The 20,463-nt window shown below is 38.7% G+C and overlaps 1 protein-coding gene across 1 annotated transcript in view; it reads right to left on the reverse strand.

The window, feature by feature from the left end:
- Positions 1-20,463, reverse strand: part of STMN2 (stathmin 2) — a 52,912-nt gene that overhangs the window by 24,523 nt on the left and 7,926 nt on the right. Inside the window, exon 2 of the mRNA XM_045063180.1 lies at positions 263-358. Coding sequence (XP_044919115.1) covers positions 263-358 — 96 coding nt within the window. The remainder of the gene's footprint in view (positions 1-262; positions 359-20,463) is intronic.

Below are 20,463 nucleotides of genomic sequence, written 5' to 3' on the forward strand. Positions count from 1 at the left end.
TGCCCCAAACGTGTGACTCTTGATCTCAGGGTTAGGGTTTACTTAAAAAAAAACAGAGAAACACACACACACAAGCCACAAAACCCTTAAACTGTTTAGAGCAAGAGGCAATCAATATGACTAAATAGCTAGACGCAACAAGTCAATAGTGAGATCTACAAAACATTGATTTAATTCAATCAGGAGCTGTGAGAGAGAAACAAGTGTATGTAAGCTTTTCCAAACAATGTTAGCGGGAGCATTTCTACTGCAGGTAACTCACCGTCATAAGTATAGATGTTGATGTTGCGAGGTTCGGGGTAAAAGCAAGAGCAGATCAGTGACAGCATGGACAGCTCCTTCATTTTTTCCTTGTAGGCTAAAACAAAAGACTCAGGATTAGTATCTTTCATTTTCGGAATTTCCTCTCGGTGCTTCTTTTAATCTAAGAAACAATTACAGACTCTTTCAGAATAAATGTTGGCAGGGACCCAGCTTCGCAAAATATAAATGAAAGAGGACTGAAACAGGTGCATATTCCTTATTACAGAGGACATAAATGACACATTCTATCAGGTTAGATAAAAAGCGAGAGAAAGGGAGTGAGAGAAAGAAAGGGAAGTAGGAGGAATGAAGATCCAGCAGGACAGGGAGGACAGTCAAAGAAGACAGAGAAGAAGCAAAACCAGACGGAATGCTCCGGGAGACGGGTCTGTCTGAGTACACGTGTATGTGCATCTACCGGACGTAACTATGACTCAGGAGGTGTCCTTTGTTGTCTCGGCCTGTGTGACCACAGATGTAGTTGGGGACAGGCAGAGAACCCATCAGGATTGTTCTCAAGTGGATGCATCCTCCAAGGATCTCTGTTCATGCTTTCTCTTTATCCCCAAGTACACTTTCATGTCCCAACTTCTTTCCACACATACCATAAAGCTAGATCTGAGATCTGATAAGGCTCTTATCTCCTCTGTGGAACCTGGTTTGGGGGCCCACCTTGCCAAGCAGCTTTAGGCATTCAGTGAGGGATCTCCTTCCTCCTTCACACCCCCTCCCTATTTCATTTTTCCCTTTCTCTGTCAAGAGGCCTCCTGCCCAGGTAACCTGGGAAGGCATCTCCTCTGTGCTGGTTGTCACTAGGACGAGAGAAGACCCGACGGGTATAAGGAAGTGCGATGGTCCCACCATTGTTGATTATCAATAAATTTTTAAAAAATGGAAGAGAAATGACAGGCATACTGTGCACTAACTTGAGGAAAGGTACAAACAATGGTGATGGTCTAATGTGTTGAATCTCACGGTAATGTTCATCTTTTGGCAGGGGCTTCTGATCATTATGGTAATGCAAGGGAGGGTGAGTACCCTGGGAAGACAGGAATTCCCAGATGATTAATTTGGGCATTATTGACAAAGTCCATCTTTTGTTGGCTAATGGGAAACAGATTTGACACCCAGATGCTCTAGAGCTACCAAATGCTAGATGAGGAAGGTCTTCAAAGATCATTGAGCTAACAGTCCACCTACCCCACCACCAATTTTGCAAATGAAACTGGCCCCCAGAGGCTAAAGTCATATGTGGCCTCCAGATAAAAATGCAGTAAATCAATCAATATCAAGATTGCCAAGTAGCCTTTTTCTATTTCTACTTTTAGGATGAGGTTCAACGTCAAGGCTAGACATGCTTGCATATCATTGAACCACATGCAAAGATCAAATGTTGCCATATTGTATATGGTTCAACCTAATACATCCAGAGGGTCACTCTAAGAGAATTTTCTCTCCTTGTGTAGCTTATTTCCTTTAAAATAAACAACACAATTTGCCCTTTGTTGTAACAGTCCTGCTAACACTTACTTTGAGAGATTTCATTAGATGCTTTTGGAATTTTAGAAGACTGAAACTGTATTTCTTTGTCTTATTTGTTTATTTGGTTAATAAAATTATGTCACTTCTAAAGTTCCAAGCAGGTTGTGAAAAAAAGAAAAAAAAAGTTCCAAGCAGGTCTTTACATGGATGCTTAGTGTGAATCACAGCTTCTGTCAGATAAAAACATTTGGTGGTTTAATACATTTGATTCCATGAAGAATAAAACTCACAACAGCAAGTTTTTGCAGGCTGGTGCCTTTTTTTTAATAAGAGAAAGCAAAATGGTATCCAAAATATTTTGCAAAATTAAGCACATACAAGGAACACATGTTAAAAATACCAACTTTTTAAAGGGAGGGCTAAACCCCAAATAAAAATAAAATAAGATCTCTATCTCATAGAGCAGTAACAGATTAAAGCTATAGAAGAACATGAATTTCTCTGAAAAGAATACTTCTCAACATCTGACTTCTGTTTCTTGGAAATGAAATTCAATACTCTTTAGTAAGGCCACTGTTCTATTATACTCCATAAGTTAATGAAGGAGGAAGCTAGAAAGATTGTCTGAGACCAACAGCTTAGAACCTTGTGTGTAATGTATAACCATGATTGATGTAAAGTCTGTCTTTCCTCTCCTAGGCGGTTTGGGGACAAAACTCAATTGACCAATGTGGGCAATTACTTAAGGGAATCCTTACATTGTTTTTATGGAGGGCCATGACTCTCCATGGCATGAACATAGATTCTCATTCATATATTTGCTCTGAATCCTAAGGAGCTCCTTAAAACCACTTGCAACCAGTCCGAGCATACTTGACTTTCCCTGAAACAAAGGCACATTCTCCAGTGAAGAAAGGTTTCCTCTTCACATGGTAGAGTTGCCCAAATTTTACCCAGGTGTCATTGCTCTTCCTAATCCTCTCCTTGCAACTAACTTCCTGCCAAAATTTCAATCCCAATTCCAGCCCTCCCTCCGCAAGGTTTCTCTCTCTTAGGGGTGCTGCCCACATGGATCTCCAATTGCCCTTAGCTGACTGTACTACCTAATCTTGATTATATACTGTTATATGTGGTTCTATACTGTCTACGATCAGTCACTACTGGGTTTTGATGTGTAATTTTTGCATATGAAACCATAGGCTCTATGAAAACAAATACTACATCTTACTCATCTATGAAAAAATTCACAGCACAGGTCTGGATGGAACAGAAGACTATTAATAAACTGTGGTTGGCTACCTTGCTCATTGGTTTTAAGTCAGTCTCTCAATTAACAAGTATTTATGGTGGTGGGTATTATGGAGGGCACACATTGCATGGAGCACTGGGTGTGGTGCAAAAACAATGAATTCTGTCACGCTGAAATGAAAAAAAAGTATTTATGATCACCACTGATGGAGAGGGGTTTCTGTAAGGCACTGTGGAATTACAAAGAAATACAATAGTATCCTTACTCTCAAGAAGCTTTCAAATTTAGGAAATGGAATACATGGATATAAAAATATGGAATATATGGATAGAAACGCATGCAAAATACAGTGTCAAATAGAGGTACAGGTGATTTGTGTTAGAAATGCAGAAGAATCTCAAAGCCTTGGTGCTATGGGGGGAGTGGTCAGATATGGCTTTACAGTTACAGTTGCCAGATTCAGCAAGCAAAAATATGAGGTGTCTAGTTAAGTTTTAACCCTAAAATTGCATGGGACATACTGAAAATCATTCCTTGCTTTTCTGAGGTTTAAATTTCATTGGTTGACTTATTTTTTATACAGCAACCAGAACAAATGGACCCGGATGGTAAAGACTGAGTGGTGTTAAGGAAAGCAAGGAAGGGAAAAGGTGTGTTTATTATTGTTGACATGGAAATGGGGTTCTGAAGAAGCTATCTGGAAGGCTTTTGTGGGTGGGCAGTGAGTTGAATTCATGCAAGAAAAGGATAACTGAACTACGGGGACAATCATTCACTTCATTTTCATGGACTACACTACAATGAGGTTTTCAGGTGTTGTGTCCTGACAGAAAGACTTCCTGGGACTCAGTTTTGCTCTGAGATGTTGGTTAGGAAGTTCTGAATTTTTGTTCATGTGCAAAGGTTATGACTTAAGATACTGTATTTACATTAAGACAACCATTCGTATATTTTTTAACAGAATGTCACAATATCATGAATTTTCTACATGGTATTTAAAAGAAATTTAAGCTCGAGGGTTGGGTTTTGAGTCCACTCTCAGGAATATTTCTGTGGGAAAATTTGAGAAGCTCAGAGTTGAGAATGAGTGGTTAGCTAGAAGTCCTGGTTTGCCTGCACAGTTCTAGGTGAAACCCATAATTAATATCCTCTTTCACTGTCAGAATTTGACCATTACAATTATCTTAGCAATAGGGAGCTAATGAACATTTTGAAAGGGGGTTACCTGGTGAAAGCCTCTTCTTAGAAAGATTTATCTAGTCACTTTATTATGCAGGAAGGACCTGTTACCACAAGAGACACTTAAGATGCAACCGAATAAGGTTCAGCAGGTAATGTGGTATGACTTAAGAAAACAGTAAGGAATGGCAAAGGGAAAATAAAGGGAAGACAGTTACTAGAGACCGTATGAAAGAACAATGGATAGTAATCAATAACTGTATTTGGAGTTAAGGGCAGAGGAAGAAAGCAAGAGATCCTTACAGATGGGTGGTTAAGGAAGCTTTCCAGACAAACTGTCACTAAATCTGAGTCCAGTAGGATAAGCTGGCCACACCCTAGAGTATGAGTCAAAATATATGGAATTTGGGTTACCTTCTTCTTCTTTTTTTTTAATCAACAATGAAAAATCCGAAGCCAATGTGAAGGCTATTAGAGATGCGCTAATAAGATTTCACTATTGATATTTCATACTTTGAACTGACAATCCCATTGACTGGTTTTTGGAACTCAGCATATATTAATTTTTTCATTATACTCCAACACCAAGTAAAGTTCTGGGCAGTTTGTAAGGATGTGGGAAATAACAGGTAATTCCATATAATCTTTCTCATAGTTGGTTGCATTTGCTATTAACTGTTAAGTTTTCAAGTTAGTGTATTTCTCTAGTGGATTCATTTAAAACTCAACCCATATGATGTACAAAGATTCTATAGCAATACTCGTTTCACCTTTGTAAGGATGTGGGAAATAACAGGTAATTCCATATAATCTTTCTCATAGTTGGTTGCATTTGCTATTAACTGTTAAGTTTTCAAGTTAGTGTATTTCTCTAGTGGATTCATTTAAAACTCAACCCATATGATGTACAATGATTCTATAGCAATACTCGTTTCACCTATATCTAATGATATAGGAACACTAATTGTTTTTCCATTCTTCCAAATGGCTACAGTGGACTGTGATTCATGGTAGCAGTGGCTTATTTGGGTTTGGAGCACAAAGAATATATCAAGCACCGTGCTACAATATATGCATGCATTTCTCATTTAATCTTCTCGATAATGTTAGGAGAAAGCTACTATAATGAGACTAGATTTACAGATGAAAGAAAAAGATGCAGAGAAGTGGAGTAGTTTGCCCAATAGCCAACAGATCATGAAGCGTGGAGTTCAGTTTGATTATGGGTCTGTCTGGTTCTATGTGCCTTGCCTGTAATGCCATTCACTCCCTCCAACTATCTGTTCAGATGCATTACACATACCTTCACCATCTCCATATTGTTTAACAAGAAAGTAATGCATGTTATTACTGCCTTTGAAAATAAAGAATCCAAGACTTTTTTCTCTTCCCATTTTTCTTTGGCATTTGTTCCTTAATTAATTCCCACATGTGACTTACTGACTACAGAACTATGGGTCAAGTACAGAGACTTAGAGAAATAAAGTATAAAGTGTTTTTTTTTTTTACTTGTATGTTTTACTTGGATAGTAAATACTGGCAGATGGCTACAAAACTCAGGAACAGTTTCTCAAAAGGAACTCTTCACATGGTAGAGTTGCCCAAATTTTCCCCAGGTGTCATTGCTCTTCCTAATCCTCTCCTTGCAACTAAATTCCTGCCAAAAAAAAAAAGTATGTGTATTCTTTTATGACTGAATATATCTTTATCCACTCCTATCACACCTAATGAAATAAGTGGTAATTATCTAGGCATTTTAGGGGGGAAAATGCATTGCATTGGTTATTTGGATATTTTAAGAGCAATACATTTTGCCTGGCAATTACCTGAATTTTTTCATTTTCTATTTGTGTTTGTGTGTGTGTGTGAATCTGAGGATTTTTTTTCTTTGAAGAACAAGGAGCATCCAGGAGAAAAATACAATTGGTACTAGAGATTTAATAGATTAGATCTTGGCTTAGATTAAGTTAGTAGCAGAGAAATTAATTGTACTTAGTAAAATATGAAATAGACAAACACATATATAATGATTTCCTCACTCTTCTAAATATGCAGTCTTCACGTAGATCAGAATCAGTGATCTTACAGCTTTCTTTGGCACCTTTTTCTGTGTCATAAATTAAGCTCCTCATCCTTCTTTTAACTTGATTTTGACCATATTGTGTGTGTGTGTGTGTGTGTGTGTGTGTGTGTGTGTTGCATTTGATAGTCTGATTGCTTTGGGGTCCTAGAGCTTGAGGTCAGATTATTTTCTAAAAGTCAAATTTGTTATCCTATTTAGAAATACTTTTGGGTGCTCTATCACTATGATTTTCTTCTTGAAAGAGGAAATAAATGAAATGGATTTTATTTAAAACACTTGTATACCACATTAGCTTGAATTTGGACCTTAAAAAATGGTTGATGAATATAGTTGATGAATATGTAATTGAAGATTCAACATTGACATGAAAAATAAATCTCCCATTTTTGAAGGTCTATTTTAACATCCCAGAATATCATTGATATGAGGTAATGTTCTAGATATTTCTGCTACGATGATGTAATGTTAATTGGCTTAGCACAAAAATGGATTCAGTCTACATTCATTCTACCCACCTTCTCCCCACCCCCCAAATTATGGTTTCCTAAGATAAAATGACCAGGGAGAGTTTGAAAGATTAATGTTTGATCAGCTGAAATGGCATACTTTTCCTGCAGGAATAGATATCAAATCAAATTAGGGGACATTTAAGAAGGTCAAAGCTGTACAACCCATCGCTGGGTTGTACAGAAACATATGAGGCTCTTAAATTTCAATTTGATTGATTTTGGGCAAAGCAGCTGTGACAAGGAAAAGAAATTGGATGACATGAATCAGTCCTTGTGATCAAAAATGTAATAAGAGCAGTAAATTGTACCAATCGGAGACCTCACCTTCCCCTTGATTCCAGTTAAACCTCCTGCTGAGTTTAATGAGAATCCCACTCTATCAGGCAGGGCCTTGCCCTTTTTTTCTCTCCCTCTAATGAAAGACATTCTTACAGTTCTACATGGAGATCTACACTGGTTTACTGGAGTAATGAAAACTCTTTATTCTGTTTATATTTCAAGACTTTATTGCCAACCTAATTTTGACTATTCAAGGAAATTTTTTCTTAGGCCTTAACACTACCGGGTAGTATGAATAAAATGATAGCCTAATGGTAGAGCTAGATTGGTGAGTACTTAAATGAGAGAACGCCATCTCAGACCCTCAGGAGAGTCGGCTCACCTGGGTGAATGGAGTTGTCTTATCTAAATGACTCTTCCCTTCCTGTAGCCTCCTGAGCTGGAAGCAGCTCTCATCTGAGGCTGCTGTGCCTTCTCTGAATTATGCCTGCAAAATGGCTTCTTCGGGCATCTATGTAATTTAAATTACTCCCCATTACTTTTTTCCCCTTCCCATTACTTTTTAATTTTATTGGCTGAAAACTGGAAGAATACTTCCCATCCATTCTTAATTCAGCAAAAACTCATACTTCCTATCCAGACTAATTATTGCATTTGTGGGCTCAATTTCTAGAATCCAAAATGTTTTGGTTATCAGTGATAAGGATGTCAGTTTCCTCTTTCACTTTGTTATAATGTGTGACCTTTCTCCGGGAAAAAAAAGCCCTGGATTCTATTTCATGTGGATTTTATTTGATTTTTTAAAAGATTTTATTTATTAATTTGATAGAGAAGAGATCACAAGTAGGCAGAGATGCAGGCAGGGAGAGGGAGAGAGGAGGAAGTAGGCTCTCTGCTGATCAGAGAGCCTGATGTGGGGCTCAATCCCAAGACCCTGGGATCATGACCTGAGCTGATAGCAGAGGCTTTATTTAACCCATTGAGCCACCCAGGCACCCCTTCATGTGGGTTTTAGAATAAAGTCCATGATGTGTGTCTTTGCATTGAATAAAGTGGTGTGAAACTACAAATACAGTAAGTTACCTACTATGTTCCCCGTGAAAGCAACACCTTTCAGAAATGGAAAATGCAAGACTTTTATCACAAGTGCAAAAAAGAAAAAAAACCTCTCATATAAGATTTATATGATTTTATCTCAGTTAATGGGACTTTTCCCCTGAATGGACCAGTGGTTTAGATACTGAGGATACAGAAAATGAATTCAGAGAAACTTATCTGTCAATCACAAGAATGGGCTGTCTGTATGCAAATAAAGGAACACGCTAATTTATAAAAAACACTGTGAAGAAACACAGTAGGATTAAGCCGAGACTCCACAGCAACTTGTGTGACAAGCCTTAGCCGTTAATCTTGATTTAATTAATCTATTGGGCTGAAAACTTACTAAAACTTGAAAGCATATTTCTTGAAGAGTTTCTATGTAAACTTCTGCTTCCTTGGAATGGTGTGAAGTTTCTATGCATTCAAAAAACTCTATATTGTTGTTTTAATTCTGAGCGTGTTCTGCAAAATACATTCTACTTAGAACAGTTTCTAGCATCAACCACGAATAGAGGTATTTCACCTTGGTGTGATTGTCAAACGTTTCTTAAGGGTCCACTGGATAGAATCTTTATCTGGATAGTGTACAGACTGAATTCAGATTAGTCTCCCTAAATGTTTTCTTAGGAAACCTAAATGGTATGTAAATAATTAATAGAAAATAACTATTTTGGGCAATGGCTGCAAAAACCTCATGGAAAGGCAAGCATTCTGCTTGCTTTCAAAAACCTAATGAGAATTCCAGGATCTCATTTAATGAAATTTTGCAAAATGCACAGTATGTAACATTTACTTAATGGTACCCTAAAGTCAGATCTTTTAAATCACGTTCAGTGGCGTTTTATTTCAGCCATCCATTCAAAAACCTCACATTACATGCTTCTGTAATTGGTAGAGTAAACCAAAACTGAACAATCAGGTAATTTTTCCCTCTGACCGAAAATACATCCGTGACTTTGCTAGTCACATTAGTATGTGCCCCAGTCACTCTGTGTTACAGAGAATATGAAGAACAAATACATCTTTAAAAAATAGTAAATATAGAGGCGCCTGGGTGGCTCAGTGGTTTGGGCTGCTGCCTTTGGCTCGGGTCGTGGTCTCAGGGTCCTGGGATCAAGCCCCACATCGGGCTCCCTGCTCCGCAGGAAGCCTGCTTCCCTCTCTCTCTCTCTCTCTCTCTCTGCCTTCCTCTCTGCCTACTTGTGATCTCTGTCAAATAAATAAATAAAATCTTAAAAAAAAATAGTAATATAAATATTGTTAAGGTTTGAACTACCTGATAGTAAAAAAAAAAAAAAAAAAAAAAAAAAAAAAAAAAAATTATTGTAGTAATATTCTTGAGCTGCTCCGGGAGGATGTGGGAGTAGCAGAGCCTTGGAGGGGAACGAGAAGCACCTTAACGTTAACTGTGTCCGCAGGGCTATCTTCAGCGTCAGATCTCCAGGCATGAAAGAAACCCTTCAGGTTAATTCCGGAAGGTGACGAAAATTGTTTTTTTGTTTTGAAAATCAAATGTTACTTCCTCAAGATCTGCCAGGTAAAGACTCATTTTCTGAAATAGGATTCCTCAGATTGCACCCTGGCGCTTCAATTAGTATAGTTTTCTGCAGGGAACGTAAAGCAACATACAAAGCCAGTAATGCATCGGAAGTCTGCATTCTAAGGTCAGCTGGGGTCATCGCTGCTACAAATGGGGTTGAAATATAAAAGACAACATAGGAGCCCCTGGGTGGCTCAGTGGGTTAAGCCTCTGCCTTCAGGCTCAGGTCCTGATCTCAGTCAGGGTCTTGGATCCAGCCCAGCATCAGGCTCTCTGCTCAGCAGGGAGCCTGCTCCGCTGGCAGGGCCAACACCCCCCCCCCCCCGCCCCCGCCCCACCACCTTTGCCTACTTGTGATCTCTCCCTCTCTGTCAAATAAATAAAATCTTAAAAAAACATTTTAATTAAAAAAAAAAAAGACAACATAGTCTAAAGCAGTTGGAATCACTGGCCACAGCGATTTGGGCCTGGAAGGAACACTTGAAATCATCTTTTTTTCTTATTTTATAGATGAAGAAAGCAGATCTAATAACCTTTAGATCCCTTTGGGGGTGATCAATGGTGAGGTGATGCTTGTGGCAGAGACAGAATGGAAAACAGAAATGGGAAAGGGGCATCCTAAATGAAAGTGATGGCAGGCTTTTAATAAATCAATGTCTCTCTTCAATATTTGACTCTCATGTTTCTAAGTCTGACCTTTTTTTATGTTGGAGGTAAGAAGCAATCTTTTTTGCATTGTGGCAGGGACCTGGGAAGTCTTTAATTTCCTCTTTCAGAGCAGTTGGGGGCAGCCTTTCAAAGATGGTCACATATTTTAAATCCTCTTTTTGTGTGGGAAGACTGCTGCCTCAGGTGTGGATACAAAAGTTCCTGGGAGGGGCGCCTGGGTGGCTCAGTGGGATAAAGCCTCTGCCTTTGGCTCAGGTCATGATCCCAGGGTCCTGGGATCGAGTCCCGCATCGGGCTCTCTGCTCAGCAGGGAGCCTGCTTCCTCCTCTCTCTGCCTGCCTCTCTGCCTACTTGTGATCTCTCTCTGTCAAATAAATAAATAAAATCTTTAAAAAAAAAAAAGTTCCTGGGATACATCGTGCTTATAGCTGCTTCCAGAATTCCTTCCAGTCACAGAATTTTCAGGAAGAACAGATTTTTCTTCTACTTTGAAAAATCATGAAATGTGTGGAGATCCTTTCAAGAGAAACTATGATCCCATGGAGTTGCCCTTGGCTGGATCAATCCCACGTGAGAGGTAGGAAAATAAGCCTGAGATGCTAACTGTGTTATAGGACCTTAAAGATCTTTTCAGAACTTTAGGTTTTTTATTTTATGACCTTGAACAAGTCATTTAACCACTCTGGACCTTCTCCTCATCTATAACTAATAGCTCTAAGCTCTGAAATTTTGTGATCCTACAAATTTAGTAATCTTGTCTTATTAAATAAGTAACTTTCCTGTTACCTACAGATTCATCTTGTTGTGTTTTCTGCAGTAGGCATTTTCTTTACCTATATTTTTTTAACAAATTATTTTAAGGCATTGCATTTTTTAAAAGACTTATATATTTATTTGAGAGGGAGAGAAAGGGAGAGAGCAAGAGTGGAAGAGCAGGGGGAGGGAGAACCAGACTCCCTGTTGAGCAGAGAGCCAGAGCATAGGGCTCTATCTCAGGACACTGAGATCATGACCTGAGCCCAAGGCAGACGCTTAACCATCTGAGCCATCCAGGTGTCCCAAGGCATTACATAAAGAAAACTTAATATTTCTACTTGGCAAAAATGTTGCCTCTTTCCAAATTTTTAAAAAAAATTTTTTATTTATTATTTTATTTATTTGACAGACAGAGATCACAAGTAGGCAGAAAGGAAGGCAGAGAGAGAGGAGGAAGCAGGCTCCCTGCTGAGCAGAGAGCCTGAAGCGCGTCTCGATCCCAGGACCTTGGGATCATGACCCAAGCTGAAGGCAGAGGCTTTAACCCACTGAGCCATCCAGGTGCCCCATCTTTTTCCAAATTTTGATATTCCATAATAAATATTTGTATGACATGAAATATTATAACATATAATTTTCTTCATAAAACAATTCACGTTTTAAATTTCAAATTGTCCATCTATTAGGACAAATTTCACTTTCCCACATGTAAGATTTATTTTTGGCTTTGGTTTTAAATATGTAATTTTCACTATTAGAACAAATGATGCATACAGTGTAAGCTTCTTGGATACCATTTAGAACTCTTTTGGAATCTATAATAGTCATTCTTAAGATATGTGAAGGATTACATGTTGTTTTACTGATTGAGGTTGAAAGAGCCCATGCATTTTATTCATTTGTGACAGCAAATACCATATGATTTGGTGATAAATATTGCCAATAAAATAAAAGGAAAGCAAAAATGGAATCAAGTGTTTGATCTGTAGAAACAAATGTGGGTTCGAATGTGGCATAAGTGGCTGATATTGTTTTACAAATGACAACGTGGTAATACATAATATTTGAAGGCACAATATTGCCTTTATCTTATGGTCTTTTTTTCCTAGATTTATTCTGCCCAAATATTATTCATTAAAGAGTGGCCTTGTGATTGGGAATATTGTTCAGATCTTCAAAACATTTGCCAAATAATAATAGATGGAGTAGGACAGGGGATCTGTGTACTGGGGTGTGGGCCAATTGAGAAATGTCTCCCACAGCTGTGACTCATGCAATTCCATAAGGCTGGGCTTGTAGCTCCCTAAATACAGGAGTGAGTCAACCCTACCGGTTTCCACTGCAAGGGCCTTTGAGTTTCTTCTCTTAAAAGAATCATTTCCGGGGCGCCTGGGTGGCTCAGTGGTTTGGGCTGCTGCCTTCGGCTCGGGTCATGATCTCAGGGTCCTGGGATCGAGCCCCGCATCGGGCTCTCTGCTCCGCAGGAAGCCTGCTTCCCCCTCTCTCTCTCTCTGCCTGCCTCTCTGCCTACTTGTGATCTCTGTCTGTCAAATAAATAAATAAAATCTTTAAAAAAAAAAAAAAAAAGAATCATTTCCTGGCTGTTTCGTAGAGGTTAGCCCTCATTCCTCTACTATTTTGTTTGCTGCTTATTGTTTCTTCCCGACTATATTTAGGTTTTTTGAGGACGAGGAAAGGTGTCTCACTTAATGTTTTCTATAGTTTTCCCCCAACATGTAGGAGTGTGTATGAAAGTTAGAAAGTGTTCTATGAACCCTTATCCATTGGGGGCCAAGCAGGATAGGGCTGTTCATCAGCTGCAAATGATATTTGAATGGGTCAGTGGCCCAGGAGCTCTCCCATTGAAAGTAGGTACAGGGGCGCCTGGGCGGCTCAGTGGGTTAAGCCGCTGCCTTCAGCTCAGGTCATGATCTCAGGGTCCTGGGATTGAGTCCAGCATTGGGCTCTCTGCTCAGCAGGGGGCCTGCTTCCTCCTCTCTCTCTGCCTGCCTCTCTGCCTACTTGTGATCTCTCTCTGTCAAATAAATAAATAAAATCTTAAAAAAAAAAAAAAGAAACTAGAATGAGGTATATAGTAGCTAAAAGGCCTCTTCTAGTCTTACGATCTTAAAGGTCTCTGTCTTTAAAAAAAAAAAAAAGAAAGTAGGTACAGAGTGGGGGTTAAGAGCCCAGATGTTGGAGCCAGATTGAGTTCAACTTTTCTCTCGACTAAATGTACTAGCTTCATGTTATGCTACAGACCGGTATTTCTGCATACTTGAAGTTGTTTGCTTCTCTCACCTAGCGCTTATCCCTTAGCTGTAGCTGTGTGCATAGTTTCAAAATGGCACTAGTAAAGGGCACAACTATGGTTGTGTGGTTCCCTGACAAAATTTAAGAAACCCCCACCACCTTTATTTTTCACAACAGCAGGTAATCAGGTCTCTCTATTCAGGAGAAAAAGGAGACAAGTGAATGTTTCCTCTACATGTATGTTGTGTGGCTTTCTTTCCCTCCTCCCCCACACCCCTGCCCATGGAAAGAATATGAATAGAGCTGAAGACTTAAGCTCTTGTTCAGGATCTTTTCCACTTTGAACAATTTATTAAACCTGAAGAGTTTATTTAGCCACAAAATGGAGATAGGATGTTGTTGTAAGGATCAACTTAGGAATATGTTAGGAAATCGAAATGCTGTACTGACTTAATGTATTGTTAGTGAAGATTCTTCTTCTATAAACTGATCTATATTCTTTTTTTTTTAAGATGTTATTTATTTATTTGACAGAGAGATAGAGAGATCACAAGTAAGCAGAGCAGCACGCAGAGGGAGAGGGAGAAGCAGATTCCTCACTGAGGAGAGAGCCCGATGCAGGGCTCGATCCCAGGACACCGAGATCATGACCTGAGCCAAAGGCAGCCACCCAACCGACTGAGCCACCTAGGCGCCCCAACTGATCTATATTTTTGAGTGACCTTTTGAAGTTTTATTGTGTTTGGCTAAAGTGAAATGTTGTGGAACCTCATTTTGTACAGTTCTGCCTGCTTCTCTTAGTTCACCCTTATCTCATTGAGTCAATAAACACAGAGCTCCTACCATGTCCAAGAGAGACATAGTAGTTAAGCGGGTGAACCATGAGATTTGACTGATTTGACTGAATCCTGAGCTATCACTGGGGGGGGGGGGTGACCCATCCCAGGCTGTGTGTGACTTCTCTCTCCCTTTCTCACCTGTGAAAATGGGGATGATAATACCCCTTGAAAGTGTTTGGCATAGTCACAGAACCCGACAGAGTTAGTACTCAGTACACGTTAGCCAATAGCAGTATTATTATTACCAGCCATTTACAAAGTAAGTGGAACATGGTTCAGTCCTAAAAGAAGCCCTTAGCATAGTTGGATCAAAGACAAAGAAAGGTCTGCAGTAAAACAGGAACTAAGAACAGCTCACGATGAGGAAGCTGGAGTGTAGTGAGGTGAGCACTAGATTGAAACCTAGCACTGCTCTGAATATCTGTACCCCAGGGCAAGTCACTTAACTTCCCTTGGCTTCTGCTTTCCTTCCTTGTCAGGTGGGGATAATGAAACTTGTTTGGGGATTGCCATAAAAATTAAATGGGGAAAAGGAACAGAAGGAGGATGTGTGGCATGTGGATGGTTCACTCGTAGTAGGGAAGAAATAAGTGACCAGGAAGATGTTAGCAAAATGTGTATTTGACGATATATGGCCAATTCCCACATTTACTGGGAGACAGTAAATCGGCTGTAAGAGTTCTCAGGAAGGGAAGATTAAGGAAAGCCAGACTTGGGAAAGCTGGTAGAATATGCTTCAAGGAGAGCAAATCGTTTCTCAGAAGCAATTCTGAGAAATCCTGTTTGACTTCTTAGCTGACTACCCTACTTATTGCCCATTCGTTTCTAAAATTTAGCAGAAGTGATAAAACCGGTAGTTTTCTGCAGAGAAAAACTTCAGGGCTGTTTGTTATTTGTCGTTCCCCTTGCAATAAATAAATAAATAAATAAATAAATAAATGAATTTCACCAGGCAAGCGGGACACGGAGTCCAGTGTTCTGGGCAAGCTACATCTTTCTGCATTTCTTTTCTTGGATATGTTGTAACATAGCTTGTAGCAATTGGTAACCAATATGGACTGCAACTGTGAACACTATTTTGAGATTGCATTTTAAGAAACATTTCAGTGGGTGAAATCCAATTCTTTCAAAGCTACTTAATTCAGTATTTCTTCCATGTCAGCCCTGAACTTAGAAAAAAATTTTCACTCTAAATACTGACTTTCATTTTCTTTTATTTTGTTCTGTTACTAAACTTTTTTTTTTTAAGGTTTTATTTATTTATTTGTCAGAGAAAGAGAGAGAGCTTAAGCAGGGGGGAGTGGCAGGCAGAGGGAGAAACAGGCTCCCTGCTGAGCAAGAAGCCAGATGCTGGGATCATGACCTGAGCCAAAGGGAGACACTTAACCAACTGAGTCACTCAGGCATCCCAACTTTTTTCTTTTTTAAGCCAAGTTTTTGTCTGATAGAGAGGTGCAGCTCTTTGCTCTCTACTTTGTGCTTGGTAGCTATTTCAGAACTCTGCTAGATTTTTTTTTAAGTGGGGAAATATCTACATTTTCTTTAAAGCTGGTCTTTCCTACCAGGTGCATGTATTATGAACTTGTGAGGATTTACATTGTTGTAAGGCTTTTATATAAAGCTCCTCCTTTGTCATTATTCTATGTTTATGAGAAAGTAGGAGTCTATTATTACCTGTATTTTATGGCCTTTAGATGTGAAAAAATATTGAGGACTTTTATACGGAGAGAGCTATAATCAACAGTAACTAATTTGAAAAAAGGCCTATACAGCACTTATAAATGTAAGCACACAATTCTATTAATATGTCTGCAGTTATGTCACAAATATAATTCCTAGTTTATGTACCATACATTTATATGAAATTTTGGAAGCAAACACTTAAAATGCTCTTTTCTATTGGTAGTCAATTCTCCTCCCTTAAGCCTTTGTAAAGTCAGATGTCAGATGAATGCTAATTTGATTTCTCAGGATAGCTTTATTATTCTAACGATTACATTCTGCTAACATCTTCCAGATTTATATTGGCTGGTACCTGAAACACTATCGATTGAAAAGATATTACTGTCATCAATGACTGAGGAATAATACGAACCTCTACGTATCCATAGTCTTTTCCCATCACAGTCATCCAAGGAATATTACATTCTCACTGTGTGGCTCAAACTGATGGGTTTATAAGATTGTAAGGAGAAGAGACTCTGCGTGTGTGGTGTGTGTATGTTACATGATATAATCCCCACTTCTCCGCTCTTTTTTTCTTTCTTTGAGAGGTGGCGGGGGGTGGGGGAGGCAGAGGGAGAAGGAGAGAGAGAATCCCAACAGACTCCATGCCCAATGTGTAAGCATCTGCCAAGGGACTCAGGCAGATCTCACAATGCTGAGATCATGACCTGCCCTGAAATAAAAAGCCAGAGACTTAACCCACTGAGCCACCAGGATGCCCCCTCTTCCTGCTCAGTGTAGACTTTTACATCTTATTGTTTTTCTTAATTATTTCTACTGAATGTGACATTTTACGTAGGTGAGCCTTACCGGGCAGACAAGAACGGTCAATTTTATTGAAGTTTTATATATATTTGAAGTTGGATGAGATATAAAATATGACTGTGAAACATGTGATGAGAAATAAAGGTAAGAGAGGTGTGTTTTCCGGAGGCATTCTCCAGAGTGGATCTGTCTTGGAGATATACTATATTGGCAGCTGCATCATAAATATAATATCAGCTCTCTCTGTATCACAAAGAATTGTTGAGTAGTGGCCATTTCTTAAATTCCAAGTAATTTCTAGTAGATTTGTTACTACATTCACAGAGCATAAGAATTTAGAAGTTTACTTTAAAGGATTACTTTTATTTAGTATTTTCATCATCTATTTAGGGGGACTTGGAAGGAGATTAAATTTTTTTATTAAAAAGTACTTAACAGTCAATTGTTTAATGACACCTCATAACAACCATGTGATTTAGGTAGCATTATTTTTCTCATTTCATAATTGAGAAAATTGTGGTATAGAAATGATAATTTGCTCAATGATTATCTGATAGTGAGTAGCAGGGCAGGGTTCAAAACTATGTCCATCTAATATGCAACCCACCTCTAATCTGCCTGACCTAAGTTTTTTTGGGGGGGAGGGGGCTGTTTTAAATTTACATAGCATTTTGCATTCTTTTGAGTTCCGTGACAAGTTGCATTTTCTTATTATACAAAGCTTTTCCCTTTTGTTTTTAACTTTTGGAGGCAGCTTTAAACCAAGCTTTCAGCAGCATGAACATTTGGGTTTAGGTTGTTTGATCTAAGGTGGGCTTGTACTGTTGCTTGATGGGGCAGACTCAGAAGATAGAGAACGTCAAGATGGTGCTGGTAAGGGGCAAACATGGAACCAGCATAACAATTTGTATTGAGTTTTATCTTTTCCTTTTCAACCCTCTGATATTTTCTATTTCTAGTTGCAAGGCCACGCCTACTTTGCCCAACAATTCTCTTACCTTGATGGCTGCCATCTTGGGCCACTATTCATTACCCTTCCCTTAAAGAAGGTTGGGCTGGAGATAAAATGGGGGTGGGGACTGATTGCAAGAAGTTAAGCTTTGGAGAAGTTTGTTGCTTCTTCTCAGCCGATGTTCATTTAAAAAAGCTTTTAAAGAAGAATCTTGAGTGGACCTAAGCATAAGACCTTCAAAATATCAGATACTGTTGCTCAAGCAATTCACTAGACATTTTATTTTAATTTATTATTTAGGAAGTGTTTTTCAAAGAAAACCAAATGACTCTGTTTCTGTGCTCCTTGTTCCTTCGTTATTCATTCTAAATGTGCATCAGTACATGGGTAAAATATCCAGGCATTCTATCTGATGACGCATAATGCCACGGCTGTATTTATACAGTGTTTGACAGATACTAATCACTTTCACATTTGTTTCCTTGGCTCCGGAAAGGACCCTCTGAAACAGACAAGGCAATATCTTGCCACTTTATAATGCTACAATAGGGGCACAGAGAGGAAAAGGGACCTGACCAAGGTTGGCTAGCTGAGACAGTCAAGACAAGAGCTCAGGGCTTCAGAATCCTGCTCCTGGGTTCTTCCAGCAATACAACACTGGCCGCATGTGGAGAGGGGGCAGAGCTGTTAGAGCTTAAGTCCTTTATTCTCTTGAGTCCAGAGTTGCAGAGCTGTTCAGAGGAGGGAGATCACACGAGGGGGCCATGCTGCTCCCCACATTGTTCTAGGTACCCCACTGGTCACCAGCATTAGGTTTGATCCAAGTGTGGTTCTGGACCAGGAGCATCAGCAATGTGCCCCCCACCTCCCAAGCTTGTTAGAAATGCAAGGGAATGGGAGCCAGGGAATGGGAATCAAAACCTCAGGGGTGGGGGGGCTTGTGCAGAATGGGATCTGAATGCTGCTGAGGCTCAGTTAAGGTGGAGAAACCTTTTAACTAAGGGATTCCCTGGCTGGATTGGTTGATAGAGGACACTAGTTAGATATTTTAAGTTTGTATCCTCTGGGTGGATCACAGTACTTTTAACTGATGTTTTTTGTGCAGCATTATGTACTATCTTGTAATATGGTAGGATTGGTATTATAAAATTTTTTAAAATGGTGGAGACTTCCAATTATGGTTTTAAGCTACTACTACTGGCATTCAACTATTTTGTATGTACAGAGTCTTGTCTTCTACAAAAGACTAAATTCCCCCAAGCAAGAGAATCATGTTTATTTATAGTCTCATGATACTTAGCATAAGCTTCAGAAGAGAATTAGTGCTTGAATCTATTTTATTTTGGTAAGTCTTATCATTAAATATTAACTATTAACTATTAATGACTTTGGACTAGAGGCAAATATGTTTAGTGTGTGACCTCCCTCATGTATGCTCATTTGTTTATAGGACTTAGAGGAGTAAGTGCTAAACTTTATTAGTTTTATTTTTATTACATAATATATTACATAATATATTATACCATTATAATCATATAGAATATATATATATTCTATATGATATATTCTATAGAATATACCTAGTCTATATGATTATAATATATAATTATCTATCTATCTATCTATATATCTTTATTAGACACATGTTCTGGCCCTGGCCCTGAAGCTTACCACATATGAACTTGACTGAGTAAATTCTTTGAGCTTAAACTGACTCATTTTAACAAAGCAACATGTATATTATGCCCATTTCATAGGGACTGTGTGAAGATTAAAAAGGATAGAGGAAGTAAGTATTTTCTAAGAGCTACAAGGTCCTTACAGATAGATCATGCTATCTAACTCTTCTTTTGAAACTTTAACATTTCTCAGTCTCCTTTTTTTCTTTTTTTTTAATATGAAAGGAAAAGTAAGTCTGAAGTAGAATGGAAAGATTTTTAAAGTGACAAGGAGTCTTGGATAATCATGTAATCTGTACATCAAAAGACTAGAACTGACTCTGGTAATTTTTCATGTGTTTGAATGATGAGAATGAGAAGGACGCTAACTGGTGCTTTTCAGAGAAAGCTGCAAGACTTAAATTACAACAATAGATATTAGTGTTGGGAATAAAAAAGAACTTGGCAGGCATAAGGACAAGATGTTCCATAGCAAGATTCCAAGGGAGCCTCCAGTTACTCCAGGGTTGATGAACTGCCTGACGAGGTTGGTGCCCCTTCCCCTGAGATTGCTACCAAGGAACGTCTTGAGATTTTCTGGTCTCTGTTTTGCAATAGTCAGTATATCGCAGGTTGAACTTGGTCACGTGAGTTAGACTTCTATCTACTAGGAACCTGGAACTGAAAGATTATCATTAGGTTCATTGTGAATGTTGTTGTTGAACGGAAATCAACCAGGGCTGCGGTGCATGGGGAAACCTTCCAAAAGAGGGAATAGAGTGCTAACAAAAAATTGAAGTTTACAATGCTTTCTCGTACAAGTATTTCTAGAACAAGGTTTAGATAAAGTTCATCAATTTCTTTTTATTCTGACATAAAGACCTGCTACTTGAATGGTTGAAAGATTGACAGACTGATATTCAGATGATCTATTGTTAGACTAATTATTTGTCCAATGAATGGTGTATAAACTCTGACATCAAAAGTCTTATTCCAAAAGAATAATTGCTAAATAAGCACTCATGCAGGCATTGCTTTACAACTTCGCTTGAAAAAAAAAAAAAAAAAGAAAAAAGTCAGGCCCCGACAGTGTTATTTTTAGTGTACTGTACAAAAACCAT

The sequence above is a fragment of the Mustela putorius genome, unplaced genomic scaffold (assembly GCF_011764305.1).
Source record: "Mustela putorius furo isolate JIRA1106 unplaced genomic scaffold, ASM1176430v1.1 tig00003846_pilon_pilon_pilon, whole genome shotgun sequence".
NCBI lineage: Eukaryota > Metazoa > Chordata > Mammalia > Carnivora > Mustelidae > Mustela > Mustela putorius.